The following is a 21,010-nucleotide window of genomic DNA, read 5'->3' on the forward strand; positions in this document are numbered from 1 at the left end:
TTTTTTTGTTATGGGAGCTTTGGATGTGACATTCATTCACCTCATCAGTCTTTTCCTTTTATCGGTTGGTCGTTTAGAAGTGACTTTCAAGTTTCCCTTGTTGATCGCATCTTTAATTAATTCTCCAGCCATCATAAGATCCTTGAAGCCCTTCGTCGAATTTCCCAGCATTAACTCAAAGAAAGAAGTTGGGAGAGAATCGTGAAACATACATGATATTTCTTCTTCTAGAAAATGAGGCTGAACTTGTGCTGTCACTCCTCTCCATTTTAGGGCATATTCTTTGAAGTTCTCAGTAGCTTTCATCCTTATCCTCTGAAGGTCATGACGTGTTGGGGCGAAGCCTTTAACATATTGATATTGCCCCAGAAAAGTATCAGCTAGGTTGACCCATGTCTTTATCTGCTCTCTGTTCAAATGATTATACCATACTATAGTTGGGCCAACAAGACTATCATGGAAGAAATGAGTCATTAAATTATCATCATTTAAGTACCCTTCCATCTTTCTACAAAATATTTTCAAATGAATTAGGGGGCAACTAGTGCCATCATCTTTCTCAACATTAGGTACCCTAAATCCATGTGGGATGACCAAATCAGGGACCAAACTAAGTTCCCTAGCTTCTAACTCCTTGTGAGAGGCATTAACAACCTTCATATCTTTAATGTCTTCACTCAACCACTTGAACTCGTCTTCAAATTGCTCAAAATTGACGAGGATCATCCCTTGGTTTGAGTTATATGCTCCAGGGAAAATTATCACTCTTGATGTACCAGTCTGATGAGACTGGTTTCCTTTATCAACGATTTCCTCTCTACCAACAGCTTTGATTGCCAGCATCTGGGTAATTTGATTCGATACACCTTGTAGAGAACCCGACGCTTGATTCCTCCTATCTTGTGGTAATCCAACCAACTATTCTTGTAACGGATCTGGTGATTAGATTACTCCATTACTTCCATTTGTTTGTTCATGATGATGAGGAACATTATGAATGAATGATCTTGTTATTATTGTCACATAACCTCCCATAAGTTATTTCCATGCTTTCATAATTAATGCATATAAAATACTTAAATGAATACATGCAATGCAAGATTTAAATGCAAAAGGTGTTAATTCCCAAAGTGACCACTTATAGAACAACCTTCATGTAGACAACAAGAATTCAGTAAGTACACCATGTAGTTAAAATATAAATGTTATTCTTCATCTCTTCATTTCCTTGAGTTGTACTCTTCATGGAATCTAATATTGCACCCCAAAGTTGTCGACGTATTTTATCCCCTTTGATGATGTCAGATGTCCTTAAATTGAATCTTGAAATCTTCATTCTTACCTCCAATGCAAAGTGGTCTTCATGTCTTTATGAAGGGTCTTCTCGTCCTTGGTATGGCTATATCTATCTTCTGAGTCAGCAGCTTGGCCTTTGCACATTTGAAGGAATTCTTCAATAGCTTCAGATTTCTTCATTCATCAGATGTCCTTAGATTGTATCTTGAGATCTCCATTCTTACCTCCAATGTGAAGCAGTCTTCATGTCTCTATGAAGGGTCTTTTCGTCCTTGGTATGACTGTATCTATCTCTTGAGTCAACATCTTGGCCTTTACACCTTTAAAAGAATTCTTCAATAGCTTCAGATTTCTTCATTCATCGGATGTCCTTCTCCATGGATCACTTGAACATCTTTAGATCTCCCGATTTTGACTACATGGATGAGAATTTCTTGCCCCAATATGGCCAGCATTCTTATTAGTCAATCACTTGCGAAGTAACACCTTTGAATGATATGAAGATGCAAATGCAATAAAATTGCAGTAAAATAGACACGGAGGAAAAATGGGTTAGTACATATAAGATAAACAAGATAAGAAGTATTATAAACATCAAATAAAACTCACCCTCACATGCTAGCTACCCAATCATGCTTTAGTAGATCCTACCCTAACATGATATCTACCCTTATGCTTTGTTGCTCACAAAAAATCCTAACCACATGATATCTAATTCACATACGTCGTACGGAAATATAAAACCTAACCGCAAGCATTTAGTTCTCATACTTATTGCAAAAAAATTTTTGAGGAAAAGGTTAGAATGAGTTTCCCCTTTGTGTCTGCGGACAGAGATTCAACATAAGACGAGCAGAGTTTTGGTATCACTAATAGGGTCCTCAAATTGTCTTTTGCCGGTGCCCCCTTGGGCTTGTCAGACCATCAACCTCACCCATTATAGGCTTGAACGGGTCAAGTTCAATTCGAGAGGATACATTTCCCTATGTCCATGCGAGAAAACTCAATGTTTCACTCATAAACATAAGGCATGTACCCATAGGTTACTTGCTAAAGCCCATGCGGAGAAAAGTAATTTTTCTCACGTAAGTGTAGCGTTCACCCCTACCTAACGGTACAGAGCACAGTTAGAAGGCTCTAAATATCGAAAGGTTATAGCAGCAGTGGGGGAAACTCATAATCCTTTGCCTCGATCCAAGAAAAACAACATATTAAAGTGAAGGTCAGAAAACTGAAACATGTAAATCACACGTTAGTACAACTATTTACTAGTTAATCAAATTACAAATTAAAAGGCAAACAACCATTTAACACAAACAAGGAATCAAAAACCAAATTAGAACGACCTTATATTATTCGTTTGCAAAGACAATTAATTAATCGACAATCGGTCTGACTCTCTAAAAAAAGTCCCCAGCGGAGTCGCCAAGCTGTCGAAATGGTTTTTTTCCCAAAGGGGAGCGCGAGTGAGATTTTTGAAAACCACATCATTTTTAATTATGATTGATTTTTAATTAAAAGTGAATGTGATTTAGAAAATCTCTCGTTTCGAAAATTTGGAAATTCATTTACGGTAAAACACATACGGTTTGAGGACTCACTGCCAATAATTGATTAGGGTATGATTGGGAACCCAAAAACATTTTTCCATTTTAAATAAAAATTCATTTTAATTAAAATGACAAGTAGAGGTCTGTGTTACCAGAAAATGAGTTCGGGAGTCGGTTACGAGTGGGGAAGGATTAGCACCCCCACAACGCCCTAAAATCAGTTCCTAGTCGATTAATTAATGTCTTTGCAACGAATTTCACAAGTTCGAATTTAATTTGATTTATGATCCCTTAAAACAACAAAAATACAAATTTTATAACATTCAAAAGCAACAAAATAGATTTAATTAAAATTACCAAGCCATTAGAAAGATAAAGAATATTCGATTATTTAAAAATATAAAGAAAGTAAACAGCATGCTATTTTCATAAAAATTTCATTTCCAGATATTCCAAACATAATAGAACCAAAGTGCTACATAGGACCAAAATGAAAGTTTCCCAAATTACACATCCAAAGTAAAACAATCGAAAAAACAATCCTAACATGATACTGGACTAAAATGAAATACATAAAAAGTTAAGGTTCTAAATCAAAATCCAATGAAGTTCGGTTTCAGGACCAACATGAAATGAACCAAAGCTATCAGGGCCTAAATAGCTATTACCCCCTTTTCCTAAAACGTGCATTCCCCCTATCTATTAAAACGCTGCCGTTTCACACCTCTGTGAAACTACGCCGTTTCGACGTGGTAATTATGGTATATTAGGGTAAATTTTGAGTCCTAATTTCATTCTCTCATTCACCCTAGCCAGACACAGTCTCGTCGTTCTCCTATTTCTCTCCCTCTTCTCTTCGCCTAACCCTACGCAAAACTCGGGCCTACGCCGTAGCAACCACCGTGGTTGCTACCTCCAAATGACCCCGACAAAAACCCACAAGCCCCGTTGAACACCCATGGCTAGAAACTTACCTAGAACCCATCCCTAGCACGAGATTTACCCAAACTTCCCGAAAAACCCACTGACAGTCCCTCACTGCTACCATTACTCTTCTTCTCCCCTCAAGGCTCCGCCGAGAAACCCATAAGCCCCTAGAATAATCCTAACCAGAAACCCACCCTCTCATAACCCTAAACTCACAACCCAAAACCAATAGAGACCCCTGTCAAACCCCTACAACAACCACAGATGTAAGGTCAAAAAGGAGTTACCTTGGGTGGTTTAGGGCAGTCTTACTCCTGGGCCATAGCGAACTTCTATCTACAGGGAAGGTAAGGGTTGTTGGCTTGGTCTTTCTTCTCTTTTCTTTTGCTATATGGGATGTTCTTATTTTTTGCTCTTGATTTGGGTAGTTGCTAATGATTTTCACTCGAATCGGATCTTTAGTTACTGCTAATGGTTATTTTTCTTTTCTCCCTCGTTTTCTGGTTAATAATGGCTTTTGATGTGCTTACTGTTTTTTTTCCGTTGATGCATGTTTACTGTCTTTTCTCTTCGATGATAACTGACTGCTCTTTTTTGGTATTTTGGTTGATTTCTTTTTTCCACCCCTGCTGTTCGTGACCCCCCATTGTGTTGAATATCCTCTTTTTTTTTCTTCGGTTCTTCTTTTTAATTGCTTTTTCTCTGCCTTGATTTGTGACATTGCAGGGTATGGGAACGATTAGTGTTTTTGGGCGTGGTTCTCCACGCCATGGTTTAGAAATGACACCAGCATGGGTCTTTGCTCGGGGTGTGGTTGGTGCTGTCAGGTGTAGTGCTCCACGCCGAGGTTGGAAATGGCACCAGCTTGGTTATGATGCTACATTGGAGCATGGGCATGGGGTCTTCACGTGGGCAGCATGGGCTGCTGGGGAGCCGAGCTGCACGTGGGAGGCAGGGTTGCTTGGTTGTCGTGCTTCACGTGGGGGCTGTACAGCTGGTGACCGAGTGATTCTCTAGAACCGGGTCGGGTTGTGACCGGGTCAAACTTGGGCACTGGGTATTGAGCTTGTAATTAATTTGGCTTATAATCGGACTTCAAAGATGTAAATGGACTTTAGACACTTAAATTTGGATTGAGCTTCAATTGCGATTTATATCTCGAATTCTAACATGTATGGTTACAATCCAATTAAGCACCTAAAGTTCCTCAATTTTCATATTAACCCAAACACAAGCTCCATTCATCATTCATTAATGCCCCCATGTCATTCAAATTAATTTCTCATCGATCACAAATATCTTTAAATTAATTCTCGATCATCTTCAAATGGATTTAAAAGGCCGGAAAAAATTAGGGTATTACATATAGCATTGCAGAATTCGAACTACATGAGGCAACAGAGACTTCAGCTTCTAGCAAAGTCTCTCCCTTCAGCATGTACAAGTTTGCTGCTATATTTTCTCCTTTCATCATCACAAGCGCTCCACGGAACACCTTCATGATTCATTTCCGTGTTTCAATCTTGCTTGCATTATTATCCAACAATCCGTAGGATAATAAATTTTTCTTCAAGTCACACATCTCGAACAAGTTATTCCATCATACATCTTCAATTTGATGGTTCTCACACCAACGATCTCTAAGGCAAAAGATCCGATTCGAGTGAAAATCATTAGCAACTACCCATATCTGTAAAACTTTTTATACCTTCCACGGTGGTTAACGCTTCAGAGCATCTCCATCATCTGAAGTGTTTGTTGTATTGCCTTGTGGATTGGAGTTTTTATTTAGACTCCAACAATCCTTCGTCAAGTGATCTTTCTTTCCACAGTTGTAGCACTTTAAATTCTTCTTGCTTCTCGACTTTGATCTACTATGTTTGTGACTACTGCTTTGGCCACGTTCTATTGAACTCCCTCTCATCGTTGTCAACGCTTCTACTTGTTGCAGATTTACTTGTCTGTCTACCTTGTTCTTACGCTGATTTTCTTCTTGTAGAACAGCAGCTGCAACGTCATCGAAGACTAGACTTGTGACATTACTGTTTGTCAAGTTGATGATGAGCTGATCATACGAATCAGGTAGACTTTGAAGTAGAAGTTCAACACGTTCTTATTCTCCTATTGTACATCTTAAGGATGTAAGCTGAGAAAATAACGTGTTCAGTGTGTTTAAGTGCTTTGTCACTAAAGTAGGTTCTGACATACAGAGAGTGTACAATTTCCTCTTAAGGAAAATTTTATTGTGCAACGATGTGGCCTCGAACAATTTGGTGAGATAATCTCATATCTCCTTAGTTGTTTTCTTCTCCTCGATGCTTGACAATACTTCATCTGCTAATGCTAGATGAAAGTTTTCCATAGCATTCTCCTCCATTTCGATCCATTTATTGTCATATGTGAAATCTACCAGCCTTTCACTGATAACTGCTAGACAACCGTTTTTCCTCAGGATGACCTTCATCTTTAATTTCCACAATGAGAAATTTCTCCTATTGAACTTTTCAATGTCAAATTTCGTTGTCATAGCTTCTATTACGGATAACTCCCACTATTTCACTATCGTGAATAGTTCTATGGAACCTTCAAAGAATATGTAATAACTTCTTACTTTCTTATGTTGGAGGATTCACCTTTTGGTGGCAACCACAAAGACAATAAGTAGATATTACACATTCTAATCTGGCTCTGATACTAATTGTTACAAAATACAGCTATCGAATAGAGCAAAATTACAACTGATAATTTGAGAAAATAAAAAATAGAGATAAAGAGGACACAAATTTTACGTAGAAACCCCCTAAATAACATAGGGTAAAAACCACGAGTAATGGTAAAAGAATTTCACTATGAGAAAATAGGAATTACAACTTCTTTCGATCTAACAAGGAGAAAACAATGATAATTCTCTCTTGATAAAAAGGAGAAAACAACTCTCAAGAAAACTCTCTAAATTCTCTAGTATTGGGAGAAAGCTAGAATGATTTGAGATGGTTTTGAAGCTAAATGGAATAGGGTATTTATAGTTGAAGCTTAATGACTAATCTTGTAAATATCCTAAAGTATAATGACTAAAGTTACAATTTTACCATTGCCAAATTTTCCACAATTTCTGCACCGAATTCGGTGCCTACCAATTTTTCAACACTGCACCGAAAGTGCAGTCAAACTTTCAACAAAGAATTCGAAGAGAAAGTGAAGGAAAACGGTTAAGGTTTAGTCATTAGAGGGTGGGCACCTCAAACGTTAATTCTTGAACATAAAGCCATGGGAAGTTTCTTAACGCACTGCGGGTGGAACTCTATACTAGAAGGTTGTTGCCGGTGTACCCTTCGTCACATGGCCGATTTTCCCCGAACAATTCTACAATGAAAAGCTGGTGACTCAAGTGCTGAAAGTTGAGTGTCAGTTGGGAATGAGGTTTGGAAAGTATGGGCAACCCAGGTTTCACCAAACATAAAAACCAGGAATGATATTCTCATGCCCATTAATGCAGTAATGAGGAATACAGATGAGTCCATGGATATGAGAAAAAGAGCCAAAAGGCTTGGGGAACAAGGAAAGAAATCCATCGAACAAGGCAATTCATCTTATAATGACATAGACCGTTTGGTTAAGGATATCAAAATGCACAAAAAGAGCAAGCAATGAAGTTATCAGCAAAGTTTGAACAACTACAGGTTTATTGTTCTTATGATAAAGCTTGTTTGTGTTTGATTAAACAACTTCAACTCGTCTGCATGTAAAGGATGTTCTTTTAATATTATAAAGGCAAAAAAATATTAGAAGTCCCTGTTATTTAAAAAAAAAATCTCCTGTATTTAAAAAAGTAATATAACTCGTATTATTCTCTCACGTTACCCTCCAACTCAAAAAACAAATCCAATATGACCCTTAACTTATGTAGAAATATGAAACATAATTCATAGATAAAAAGGAACAGTATATCTCAAACTTTGGTACAATAGTATATATGATACACGGTTTTGATACATCATTGTTCAGTTCATCGAATTTCAAACTTATTCTGTGACATAAACCTTATCAATGCTGGAGTACAGTATCCTAGTTCTTAGCAAAGAAAGATATTTGCTTCGCCTTAGATTGGCAAACGGACTACAATCTACACGGATTGTCAAAGGTGGTACACCAATTGCAGCTGTGCCGATTCCACAAGGCAGACATGACTTCTCGTGAACAAGCGCATTGCAAGAAGTCTATAAAGTGAGCAAATTTACATATGGCCGCACCAATATGCATAATGCTCATCTTTGCGATGATTACTAACAAGACCGCCACACTGCAAACAGATAAAGCTGCTTCCATCGGAGAATGCATCCAATACAATTTGCATTCTGCCTGTTTCGGCAAGAATGGAAGTTGATGCAACTGGTGGAACGTCAGTGGCGCATGGTAATGATTCTGCTTTTATCGGCTGGGCTTCAGCTATCACACACTCAGCAAACAGAGAAGCCAGCTGATCGACACTGGTGTTTTCTTGCATTCTAGTTCTGTACACTTTGCGAGCACGATACAATGACTGAAATACAGCTTCATCACCGCCTCGAGTTCTCATGGCCATCACCACCTGTTCCATCACATATAAGCAGAGAATAAATAGGAGTAACAAGAAGGTCCAGCATGCATGTCTAAATTATAACTCAAAAAAATGCATGATGAATACTTTTGTGCCGGTCAAGTCTTGAAAAGATATATGATATAGCCCTAAATGAGAAGTGTTCTTTAATCAGATGTGGCTCAAGAATAGGATTAAATGCTGAAAACTCATTAGTCTAGTGGATCCAAGTCACCCAACTTAAACTAATAGCTTGTATTCAGTTGTATTAATGCTGACAGCATAACAAGGGAAAGGTACAAATCGGGTACCCGGATCTTCGGGTAATTGATTTCTCGGCTCGTGTCCCGACCCGGATGTTACCGGGTATCCGGATTTTGCGGGTACCCGGATACCCGAGTTTTTTTTTCAAATTATTAATTAAAAACACACACAAATTATATATATATATATATATATATATATATATATATTATAAATAAATAAATAAATAAATAAATAAATAATATAATATTATTAATAATTAATAATATAATAATATATTATTATATATATAATATATAATAATATATCATTAATAATTAAATATATAATAATATAATATTATTTTATATATAAAATAATCCTTAACGGGGTACCTTAACGGGGTACTCGGGTAACCGAGTACCCGGAAAAATTCAATTTTGTGACCCAAACCCGACCCGACTGGGTAAACTTTTTTAAAAAATTACCCGGTTTTTTTAGTTTCGGGTCAACGAGTCGGTTATTTTTGCACTATTTACCACCAATAATTGTACCATCAATGCAGTCTTCAGAAGCCTACAGCGAGAAGTGGTGGAACGGCATTTAATTAACGATAGGAACTCGAGGCTGAATGAATATCATATGCTGCTAAAGGTAATAACTTTGAAAGGACAATCAGAAAAATGTAAAAAAAACTGAGAGAACCAACTTCATTAGAATCCAAAAATTACTAGAGTAATGCCATCAAACTATTCGCATAGATAGAAGCAACAAAACAGTGAAGACCACAATTAACAAGAGAACCCCATTGTTCTAGTGTAAGAAAAAGCCACTTGGATGAATTAACATGTGAAATTGTATTACGTTGACACCCTTTTTATGTGTTTCCATTGTCTCCCATAAGAAGGGAAAGAACAAGAAAAGTGCTAAGCAAGTATCTTCGGTTTCTTTCCCTTCCAAAACCAAAATGCTTCGCCGTTTTTTATTCCTTAGGCTGCCTAATGATTGGGGTTCTCAAATAAATGCCAAGACATAAAAGCATTTGCTTTCAACCTTAACTTCTATAAAAAAGTAATCTTTTTGAAACACGCCTCCTTTGGCACCATTCCTAACTCACAGCAATCCCCTTTGTTCTTTATATATATTCATAGTTCCCCAAATGTGTTTTTTATTCTAATCTATCAACGTGCTAATGATTTATCTTAAATTATAACCAATAGGAAAAAGGTCGCCTGGGGGTATTTTAATATCCAGAGCAATTAAGGTAACATATTTGGTGATAACAACGTTCCGAGAAGCTAAGGGAACAGCTTCTAGTTTTACAAACATTAATGAAACTCGTTAAACGTTGATTACCCAAACAATATACAAATCCCATTAACATTCGAGGAAGAAAACTTTGGGGGAGGGGGCGAAATTGAAAAGGTTTTATGAAGATTACCGCTTGAAGAGCCTGAGAAGGCTTGCCTTGATCGACAAGTTTACGACCCAATACGAGTAGGTCATTACCGACATCGTTCTGTCCTTGCAGGTGGGGTGGCGCTGCGGCGGCGGCCTCCTCCATGTTCATCATGTCGTTGTCCATGGCATCTGATCCTTTCCTTTTCCGTTCCCCGTCGATAAATGAATCCCTGTCTCCTACTAATGTCAGCTGAATGGTTCGGCTTTACCTTTTTTTCTTATGACAAAAAAGAAATAAAAATAACAACAAATTTGTTGATTGAATGATAGAGGATTCTAGCAAGTTCTGGCGTTCTACTTCTGTTTTCTTCAATCAACGTGGTGAACTATGCTTTTCAGCATTTGGGTTTCTTCTATTGGACCTAATCGTGGTCTGGGCTTATTACTTAGATGCATGTTGGTATAAAATTGGTCCGATAGGCTATGCGGGTAAAACAATTGTCTATTGGATCATCTCTAATAATTTAACATATATGATATTTGTTACATTGATTTGAAATTCATCATGTAGGATGACGAGTTCTAATAAAAAAATATAATTTTATTAGAATTTGTTACTCTGACGTGATAAATTTTAAATTTTTTTATATTTTTTTAAACTTATCATGTTGACGTGACGAGTTTAAATAAAAAAATATTATTTAAATAAACTCATCAAGTAAACGTGATGAATTTTTCTGCACTGTAATATTTGCTGCGAATCTTAAAATAATTTTGAAAATGACCTAATAGATCATTTTTTTACCCATCTAACCTATTAGGCCAATTTTATCCCTGTACGTAGGATTAACGAAGCTCATATTAAAACTCCAATGATGGACTGAGCTCATGTACAGTATCGGAGCCTGAAAGGTAGTGGTTAAGGTTTAAATAAATAGATTGTTCGACGTGTTGTTTATGAATTATTAATATAATATTTATTTGTTAAGTAAAATAAATGAGCATAAATTTTTTTTTTATATTCATTTAATAAACATATAGATAAGAACAAATGTATGTTCAGTTCATTTAGGTTCACGTGCAAACTGTTTAAAAGCTAGTTTATTTGGTTATTCTTTTCCTTTATTTTTTTTTTTGCATTTTAAATATTATTGAATGTATAAACAAAATTGAACGCATAGTAAACTTTAGAGTTCAAATTATAAAGCCTATAGAAGTTACATAAAAATGAACATGTTCGTGAACTCTAAACGAATATGTAAACGAACATGCTTGTGAACGCTAAACGAACCAAACAGAAACACTTTAAAAAATAAATAAATGAGTATGAATATAATCTTGTTGGTTTAAGTTCAATTCATTTACACTGGTAGTATTGTCAAATGATGTTTTGCCAGTTTATTGGTGTTAGGTTTTTAATTGAATCATTATTTATTTATTATAAGGTTATATTGTACTGCTCGTTAAATTATATCCCATGTTTTATATTGACTTTATTTTTTAAAATTTCTAATTGAGCTTGAAGTGTCGCACCCTGAATTTTTTAGTATTGTTCGAGGGACCAATTTATGAAAATTTCATAAATTGAGATATGTTTTACAAACTTTCTTTTGTTTAGGGACTCAAAGTGTGAATTACCCCTTTTCCTTTATTTCCTAATTTTAATTTTCCCCCATCTTTATCTCTCAATTGGTTTTATGCTTTAGAGCCATACTCCTAGAAAACCCATCTCCCCAGCACCGTTGCTCCGTCCTTCCTCCAGCTCTGGTCGACCATTAACTCCAACAGTACCATCGTCATCTCGTGATCGAGAGTCGCCCCGTTTTAGGTCTACCTCTAATCTCCGTCGTCGTTAGACGGTGACCGTCATCGCGTACTCCAATCGACCAACCAACCCAGCCCGGTCAAAACTCAACCATCATCGCTCCGTTTAAGGTCATCGTTCGTCGCTAATCAACCGCCAAAGCCTCATCGAAAAACCCTGAACCTGACATTGTATTCATGTTTTCAGAATAATCCCGAGCTTCGTTTTCCTCACCGCCACCACCAGCGGGTTGCCCGTCTCGTTCCGACCAAAAACCAATCGGTTTCACTCTCATCCATCGTTGTTTTCGTGGTATGGCGATTCCCAAGGGTGAGTCTCGATCGCTTTTTCGGCAATTTATCTGTATTTTGGATGAGTTTGGTATTGTTTTTGAGTTGATATTTGATTACTTATCGTGCGCTCAGCCGTCATCCTTATCCCCATTACCCGTCGCACACGCCGGCACGCGTCGTCCCCGCACATGGGAGTAGTCCTGTTGAAGTTTCTAGAAAATTGAATCAATTTGGTCGAGTCAGCAGAGTCAAATCTGATTGAGTCAACCCGTTGATCATACCTGTTGAACGTTGACCACACCTTTTTCTTTGACTTTGACCAAAAAGTAAAAAAATTTGAAAACTTTTTTTTATGTTTTGTGATGTCCTGAGTCTAAATTCGAAGTCTGTTTCACAAAATTCTATCCTGAAAGACTCCAAATTAACCTTTGAACTCAGACTTGCATAGCGACTCTTATTAAAGTTGTCTAAGGAAAAATAAAGGAAAGACAAGAATTGATTTACAACTTTGATTATGATAGGTGTTCGTGATTCTCCCGACCCATCGACTGCTCGACCCAGCTCTTCTCGTTTCTTTCGATCGCGTGAGCCATGTTTAAGCGTATAATTCTGTAACTCTATTAAATGTTCATTATATTATTCCGATAGTAACCCTGCTCTGATATGAATTAGGTTCTTGTAGGCTTTTGATTATAGTGAGACCGACCCATTTTGCGAGGTGTGTTCTTTGTTTGCTACATATATGTTTTTAAATACCTGTCTGAATTACCATGTGCACATGAATGTTTTATCTAATCTGAAACATGACCAATTTAAAAGACTGAAAAGCCTAATTATGGTTTATTGATTTCCTGAATACCTGATATTCATTTTACTGATTTTAAATTGATTGGACTGACACATGTTCTTTGGTTACTATTTACTAAAAAATGCCCGACCTCTAATTTCCTGATTTATCAATATTGTCTGTAATTATTTTTATTAGGGTTTTGGGATGTACTCTCGAAGCTCTATTGGTTTAGCTACGATCAAGCTGCTAATTCCTTATGGACCTAAGACGACTCTTGGGTGGGTTTCTAGGTCCAATGAGATTAGTGGCAAGACCTTATGGACCTTATGACCTCCCATATGGTGGTACCTTTACTTCGTGCATTGTGGTAAGACCTTATGGACCCTATGTCACTCTCATAAAGTGGTTTATTTGTTTTGTACATTGTGGTAAGTACTTATGGATCTGTGAACACTCCCATCAGGTGGCTCCTACGCTTTGGCTAAGGTAAGTCCTTATGGATCCAAGGTGCTCTTTTAGGTTGTCTCCTAAATCCTATAGGCCTAGGGTATGTCTTTATGGATGCAATTATGGGAAACTGTATTTGGTGTTCGATTGGAGGGTAATTCTCTGTTTTTGAAATAAAAACCTCACTGACATTTTTCTGATACTCTGCTAAATTATTTTCTAAAAAGTATGTGTAAGTTTTACTTTGTACTGTTAGGACACACTGAGCTTCCTAGCTCACCCCCCATCTTTCTCCTTTTTAGATATTTTGAATAGGCTTCTATATCGGTACTTGGAGGTTCGACACATTCTGTATAGAATATTTTATTGTAATATTTTAATATTTTGAACTGCATTCATGTGGGTGACATGTGCGTATTATTTTGATACACTGATTTTTATGGCCTGCTTCCTATCGCCTCTGATGTATTTATTAATTTTATCACTGGTTATGGGTATTTTGTTTCACTGATGATATTTCATGGTTTATATTACTCGTTTTAGTTTTTTCTTATGTAAGTATATTTTAAAAGAGGTTGGTTTTTAAGTGTTCAAAATTGTTTTTTATTATAATCCGCTAGATCTAATCGTTACGCAAAGGCCGAGTATAGGAGGTTACAATTGGTTGGTATCATAACTTTTATTTTTTAAACCTCAGACTGTGAATGAGACCATAGTAAAAATACAGTTTTGAAATGTTTTACAAAACAAATACTGAAGGTCATGTCACCAAGTCTTTCACAAGTTTATTGCGTACGAGACTCCAAGTACTTAACCTGAACCTAAGTTTTATTTTATGTGGTTTATCTAGAGAATCCTTTGAGATGAGTCCTAGATGAGGTTGTCGATCTACCCGTGTATGGGGTCGATTGGTTAGGTTAACTGATTCTACGGTAGACACGCCGCTTCAAGATGACCCTCCTGCCCTAAGAGATTCTCTAGATTTGAGAGATACGTCAACTGCCCCTGGTATAGGTTTGACTACCCCGGTTAGAGGAGCATCGATTCTAGGACCGATATTATTAGTGTTGTTTCTAGATGATAATCTTGGTAGACAGTTTCTTCAACTGATTCAAGGTGCGGTTAGAGCTGTAGGAGTTGCACTCGAGGTGCCTATTTCTTAGACCCTTATTGCGAATAGAGTTAGAACCTTTGCAGGCCCTACTGGTCGAAATCTGACTGAGGCCGAGGATTGACTTAGCAATACTGAGAGGTGTATAAATCAAATATGTTTAGATCAACAGAGGATATACCTAGGAGTTATGTCCATGTTGGATGAGAATGCCCACACCTGGTGGGAGTTCGTAATGAATAATGTTTCGATCGATCGTCTGACATGGGATTTATTTAAGGAGCATTTTAGGAGTCAGTTCGTGGGAGAGTAATATCTGGCGTAGAGAAGACACCATTTTCGGGACTTTGTTCAAGGAGATATGATTGTTTCTAAATATGAGATAGAGTTCTTGAAGTTGTTGAAATATGGATCTATCTTCGTGCCTACCGAGAAAGATAAGTGTCGTAAGTTCGCTTAGGGAATTAGGTATGAGTTATGCAAGTAAGTTTTTACTCATCAGGATGAGGTGTTTGGCACCCTAGTTGGTAGAACGAATGATGTTGAGTAAATTGAAGCTAAGGCTCCTGCTAGTGAGAGAGTAGATCGAGAGCGGTCTAGAAGACCTTTTGGTGTATCTGAGTCTTCTACTCATCCTGAGAAGAAATCTCGTTATGTTACCCCTCAGAGGAGTCATTATGGTTCGAGACCCACGTCACCTCCACCCTCAGCAGTTAGTCGACGTGACTCTTCAGGTTTCTTCCCTATGCCTAACTGTGAGTTATGTGGTAATCAACATAGATGAGAGTGTTGGAAAAAGATGAGTACCTGTTATCGTTGCGGGTCTAGTGAGCATTTCCTTAGGAATTGCCTCTACATTGCTTCTTTTGAGTTACATGTACTCTAACCCCTGCCCATTCTCAAGCTTCTGTTCAGATCCCAACTAGTAGTCATAATCTGGGTAGGACTTCTGGATCTACTTTTAGGACCGATGATATATCCCAATCACAGTAGTGTAAAGAACCAATTTTGTCTATGGTATCAGACATTTTGTTGATGGAGATGAACCTGAGACTTCGACAGGTATATTTATTGTTATTTATGTTTTTCAACATGCATTTCTGAATAATGACCCCACGTATTCTTGTATTCTGAGCCCCGCAACCCGAGACCCTCATATTTTGATTTAGTATATCGAATTAATCGATATCATTACCGTTGCAAGTTCAACGAGATATTTTGTTATCTAATTCCCCGTACTTAAACTTTCTTCTTTGAAAAGATCATTAGAGGCTTAGTTTTGTATCTGTTCGACTTGGTGAATTTCGAGGATCAAATTCTTTTAAGAGAATGAGAGTTGTCACAACCTGAATTTTTTTAGTATTGTTCAAAGGACCAATTTGTGAAAATTTCAGAAATTGAGATATGTTCTACAAACTTTCTTTTTTAAGGGACTCAAAGTGTGAATTACCCATTTTCCTTTATTTCCTAATTTTAATCTTCCTCCATCTCGATATCTCAATTGGTTTTATGCTTGAGAGTCATACTCCCAGAAAACCCATCTCCCCCAACACCGTTACTTCTTTCTTACTTCAGCTCCGATTGACGGTGGGTTACACTATTAGCTCCAGCAACATCTTCGTCATCCTATGATCGAGAGTCACCCTTGAATCACCCAAATCATCCATCGTTGGTTACGGTATCGTGAGGATCCGTTTGAAGGCCTGCCTCTAATCTCCATTGTCGTTGGACGGTGACCGTCACTGCCTACTCCAATCAACTCGTTATCCCAACCCTGTCAAAACCCAGCCCTCGCCGTCCCAGGCCAATCAATACCCAACCCTCGGTCCTTTTAAGGCCACAGTTCACATGAATCAATCATCAAATCCTCGTCAAAAAACTCTAAACTCACCATTATTTTTGTGTTTTCACGCTAATCCCGAGATCTGTTTGCCTCACAGCCACCACCAACGAGTTTTTCGTCTCATTCCAACCAAAACGTAGTTAGTTTCGTTCCCACCTATCGTCTTTTTCATGGTTCACCGTGAAGGGTGAGTCTCGATCGCTTTTCCAGTGATTTATCCGTATTTTGGCTGAGTTTGGTATTGTTTTCGAGTTGATATTGATAATTTGTTACTTATCGTGCGTTCGACCATCATCCCTATCCTCGTTACCTGCCACATGTATCGCATATGTGAGTGGGAGTCATTTCGTTCAAGCTTCTGGAAAACTGAGTCAACTTGGTTTACTCAACCGAGTCAACTGAGTCAACTCTGACTGAGTCAAACCATTGACCTGGATCATTGACCAGACATGTTGACTTTGACCACATTGGCCATTAACTTTGACCAAAAAGTTAAAATTTCCAAAAACTCATATTTTATGTTTTTTGACGTTTTGAGTTTGAATCCGAAGTTCGTTTCGCCAAATTCTAACCCGAAAGCCTCCGAATTAACCTTTGAACATGGACTTGTATAGTGACTCTTATTCAAGTTGTTTAAGAAAAAAAATAAAGAGAAGGCAATGACTTATCGTTATTCTTCCGACCTGTTGACTACTCGACCCAACTCATTTGCTTCTGTACAATCGAATGAGCCGTGATTATTCGTATAATTATATAACTCTATTAAATACAATGTTTAATATATTATTCTAATAGTAGCATTACTCTGATCTGAATTAGGATTGTGTACAACTTTTGATGACTCGTTTTGCGAGATGTGTGCCTTATGTGCTACATTTATGTTTTTAAATACCTATCTGAATTACCATGTGCACATTAGTGTTTTATCTGATTTGAAACATGACCGATTTAAATGACTGAAAAGCCTGATTATGGTTTTATTGATTTCCAGAATATTTGATATCCATTTTACTGATTTTAAATTCTGGTTTGGTTGAAACATGTTCTCTGGTTACTATTTACTGAAAAATGTCTGGCCTCTGATTCCTGATGTATCAGTACTATCTAAAATTGTTTTCACTAGGGTTTTGGGATATACTCTGGAAGCTCTACTAGTTCAGCTCCGATCAAGCTGGTAATTCCTTATGGACCTAAGACGACTCTTGGGTGGGCTCCTAGGCCCAATTGGGCCTAGTAGTAAGACCTTATGGACCCTATGGCACTCCCATAGGGTGGCTCCTTTGCTTTTTGCATCGTAGTAAGTCCTTATGGACTTATGGGCACTCCACTCAGGTGGCTCCTATGCTTTGGCTAGGGTAAGTCTTTATGGACCCAAGATTCTCCCTTAGGTTGGCTCATGGATCCTATAGGCCTAATGTAAGTATTTATGGATGCAGTTCTGGGGAACTGCATTTGGTGTTCTGTTGGAGGGTAATTATTTGTTTTTGAAATATAATCCTCACTGACATTCTTCTGATACTCAGCTAAATTATTTTCTAAAAATTATCCGTAAGTTTTACTTTGCACTGTTGGGACACACTGAGCTTTCCTAGCTCACTCCCTCATCTTTTCCTTTTTCAGATATTTTGAATAGGCTTTCAGATCGACACTTGGAGGATGGGCAAATTCCGTACAGAATATTTTGTTGTAATGTTTTACTCTTCTAAACTGCCTTCATGTGGGTGACATGTGTCTATTATTTTGATACATTGGTTTTTATGGTCTACTTTCTATCACCTCTGATGTATGTATTAATTTTGTCAGTGGTTATGGGTACTTTGTTTCACTAATGTTATTTCATGGTTTATATTACTCGTTTTGAGTTTTTATGATGTAAGTATACTTTAAAAGAGGTTGGTTTTTAGTGCTTAAATTGTTTTTTTTTATTGTAATCAGCTAGATATGGTCGTAACGCATAGGTCGAGTTTAAGGGTTACACGAAGAGGCTGATATCAATTAAATCTAATTATATATAGATAATTCTAAGTCTTTTTAGTACATGAAGTTGGATCATTTAATCAAAGTAGTTAGGAGAAGAAGGTTGGAAATTCATGTAAACCCGCTTTGAGAATGATAGCTTGAGGGTTAAGAAATAGTTCACGTACAAGAGATAGCTTCTTAACAGAAATGCAAGTGCTTGGTTTGTTGCACATATTTCTTGGTTTCAAAGTAAAGATTTGTGATCGAGATTCATCCTTTCACTTTTTCTTTTTCCATTGACCATATTCAACCAGCTATACTTTAACTGCAAGGATCACTTTTTCTTTAGTCTGAATAGTTTTACAAGGACTGAGTTGAAATTTTCAAATGGAAAAAGATGAGTAGATTACAGTGCAAGCTTGACCTAAATAGTTAAAAACGTTACGTCCAACTCTATCTTCATCAAATTCCAAATTCCTAATCTGAAAAGCAAATAAAATAGATATTAGATGTTGGAATCGAAAGGGAGGACAATAATCAACATGCCAGTTTGACTTGCTATTTATCCTCTAATAAAAGAACCCAACACTTTAATCTATACTACTCCCATATCCCACCAGAAAATTATGTAGTTATCATTTTGAAAAATACTTTTTTAAAAATTAAAAAGAAATACACGGTGAAAATTAATTCTTAAAATATAATAATATTTGAGAGAATTTATAATTTATAAGAGATAAATTTAACGTAATTCGATTTTATACACCGATCTCAATAATTGTTGGCATCACATTTGATTTCTATGTGACTTTAACAGATCTAATATTATAATTGATGTTACTAAACACGCAACATAAACTTATACCATGATTCTGTTATTTCAAGATTCTATTAAATTAAAAATTATTAATTATATATAATTTTAAATATCGTTCTCACAATTTAAAGGTTAAATTAGTTAATGCCTCCAATCAATTATATATATATATATATATATATATATATATAATTTTTTGGTCATATTTTGTGTTTAATTTTCAATTTTTTAAAGTTAGATTATTTTGAATCTTGATAAATTTCAATTCAAATTTAAGTTAATCAAATTGAATTTAACATTTCTCAAAAGGCCTTACTTTGTCTTGTTCCTTTAATCACACTCCACAACAAAACTATTTGAAAAAGAAAATATAATATCTTATTTATTGAGTCAAACACCCACTATGCATGATTCAACCCCCACCAGCACCTAATCGACAGCCTCCGACTCTATGCCTTTTTTCTTTTTAATGGCGAAAAGAAGATTGATCAGTGGTTACGTTAACTGTAGGGTTTGTTTAGACAGATTTCTATCAACATTTTGGATGCATTAACAGACCTATGAATGGTGGGGACTTAAGATGATCCCGGGACCAAAGGGGCAGCGCTGATGTTTTGGGTATGGTTGTGATCCCCTTCGTATGTTACAATCAGCAGCATTGGATCCTCTACAGCTCGCTCTACGTGTTTCCTTGCAGGGCAGCCTCTGACGCTGCGACACTTGTAGTACCCCCTGAAATTTGCCCAATGTAACGAGTTAGGACACTGAGTTAATTGAAGTGGACTCAGAAAACTCAGCAGCAGGCAATCCAATCAATGTTATACAAAAAACATAAAAGTCAATGCAATTAATTGCCACCTATAGTATGATTATTGTTTGCAGTTAAAAACAAAAAAAGCAAACTTGAATTATTAAGGCTTTAGTCAACTTTAAAAATTATTTCACACCTTGGATGGGGAGAGCCTTTGATTGGTTTTTGGCCATATTTTCTCCAAGAATAATAATCGTGAGGAATATCAGCCATCATCTTGTTGCTAGTAGCTGCAACTCTAATCACTCTCTTAACTCATGATTTCCTACATAGCAAAAATAATAATCAATCAAAAGTCCGAAAATTAAAATCATTAAACCACCCAGAGTCCAAGAACCCACCATTTCTTGGAACTGTGGCAAGATGATCTACACCTGAGAGCATCCATGGAATTGCACTTCCTTCTCAAAGAGGAAGAAAGAGGAGGTTTAGCATGAGGAGTAGTAGAGAATCGAAATCCCGAAGAGAAAGACGGGTGCATCATGCTAACAGTATCCCCGGTCACCGAAGACACGACGCTTTTACTGGGCAAAGGAGGCAACCTATAACATGGGGTTGCACTTGCACAAACAGGCTTAAAACCTTGATCCTTGCTTACTTGAATCTTCTGTCGACGTTGTTGTGAAACTTCTTCTTGTTGGGGAGGCCGTCTGAATCGAGCATGCCCAGTTGTGGATCGACCCAACAAAGAAATAACCTTCTTGAAGGAATTTACAGTCTTATCTGTAACAGCTTGGATCTCCATAGCTGGCTGTGAACAACCATCTTGGTTTATGTAATAGGTCTAAATCATGATGAAATATTAAAAAATTTGGCAACCGACAAACTTAGCTTGTCGGTTTATGTCGATACTTTATAAAACTATATTGATCCATATCAATATAACAGATAAAAATATGACAAAACCGGTCTCGAAAAGACAAAACCGGTAAAACGGTACTGGATATATTGAAAGTGTCGATACTTTAATATAAGTATCGACACTTTGTGAATTTAAAAGAGAATCAGTTTTAGAGCCTATAAAGTGTCGATACTTTATAACAATGTATCGATCCACAACGATATAACATGCAAAAATATGACAAAACCGGTATAGAGCGACCATATATATTGAAAATGTTAATACTTTAATATAAGTATCG

The 21,010-nt window shown here is 36.9% G+C and overlaps 1 protein-coding gene and 1 pseudogene across 1 annotated transcript; both read right to left on the reverse strand.

The window, feature by feature from the left end:
* Nucleotides 1-7,718: 7,718 nt before the first annotated feature.
* LOC120113592 lies at nucleotides 7,719-10,343 on the reverse strand. Its single transcript, XM_039134692.1, has 2 exons — nucleotides 10,034-10,343; nucleotides 7,719-8,361 (listed from the first exon to the last, which is right to left on the reverse strand). Exons 1-2 carry the CDS (start codon nucleotides 10,175-10,177, stop codon nucleotides 8,008-8,010), a joined length of 498 nt encoding a protein of 165 aa, XP_038990623.1. The 5' UTR covers nucleotides 10,178-10,343; the 3' UTR covers nucleotides 7,719-8,007.
* A 9,065-nt stretch (nucleotides 10,344-19,408) lies between these two features.
* LOC120113594 lies at nucleotides 19,409-20,641 on the reverse strand (annotated as a pseudogene).
* Between the last annotated feature and the right edge of the window lie 369 nt (nucleotides 20,642-21,010).

This window comes from Hibiscus syriacus, unplaced genomic scaffold, assembly GCF_006381635.1.
Source record: "Hibiscus syriacus cultivar Baekdansim isolate YM2019G1 unplaced genomic scaffold, ASM638163v2 tig00110210_pilon, whole genome shotgun sequence".
Classification (NCBI taxonomy): Eukaryota; Viridiplantae; Streptophyta; class Magnoliopsida; order Malvales; family Malvaceae; genus Hibiscus; species Hibiscus syriacus.

Coding starts and splice junctions, on each gene's coding strand:
- LOC120113592 (XM_039134692.1), bottom strand. CDS start 10,177: ATGGACAACGACATGATGAACATGGAGGAGGCCGCCGCCGCAGCGCCA. Junction 8,362..10,033: donor CTTCTCAGGCTCTTCAAGCG/GTAATCTTCATA, acceptor GTGATGGAACAG/GTGGTGATGGCCATGAGAAC.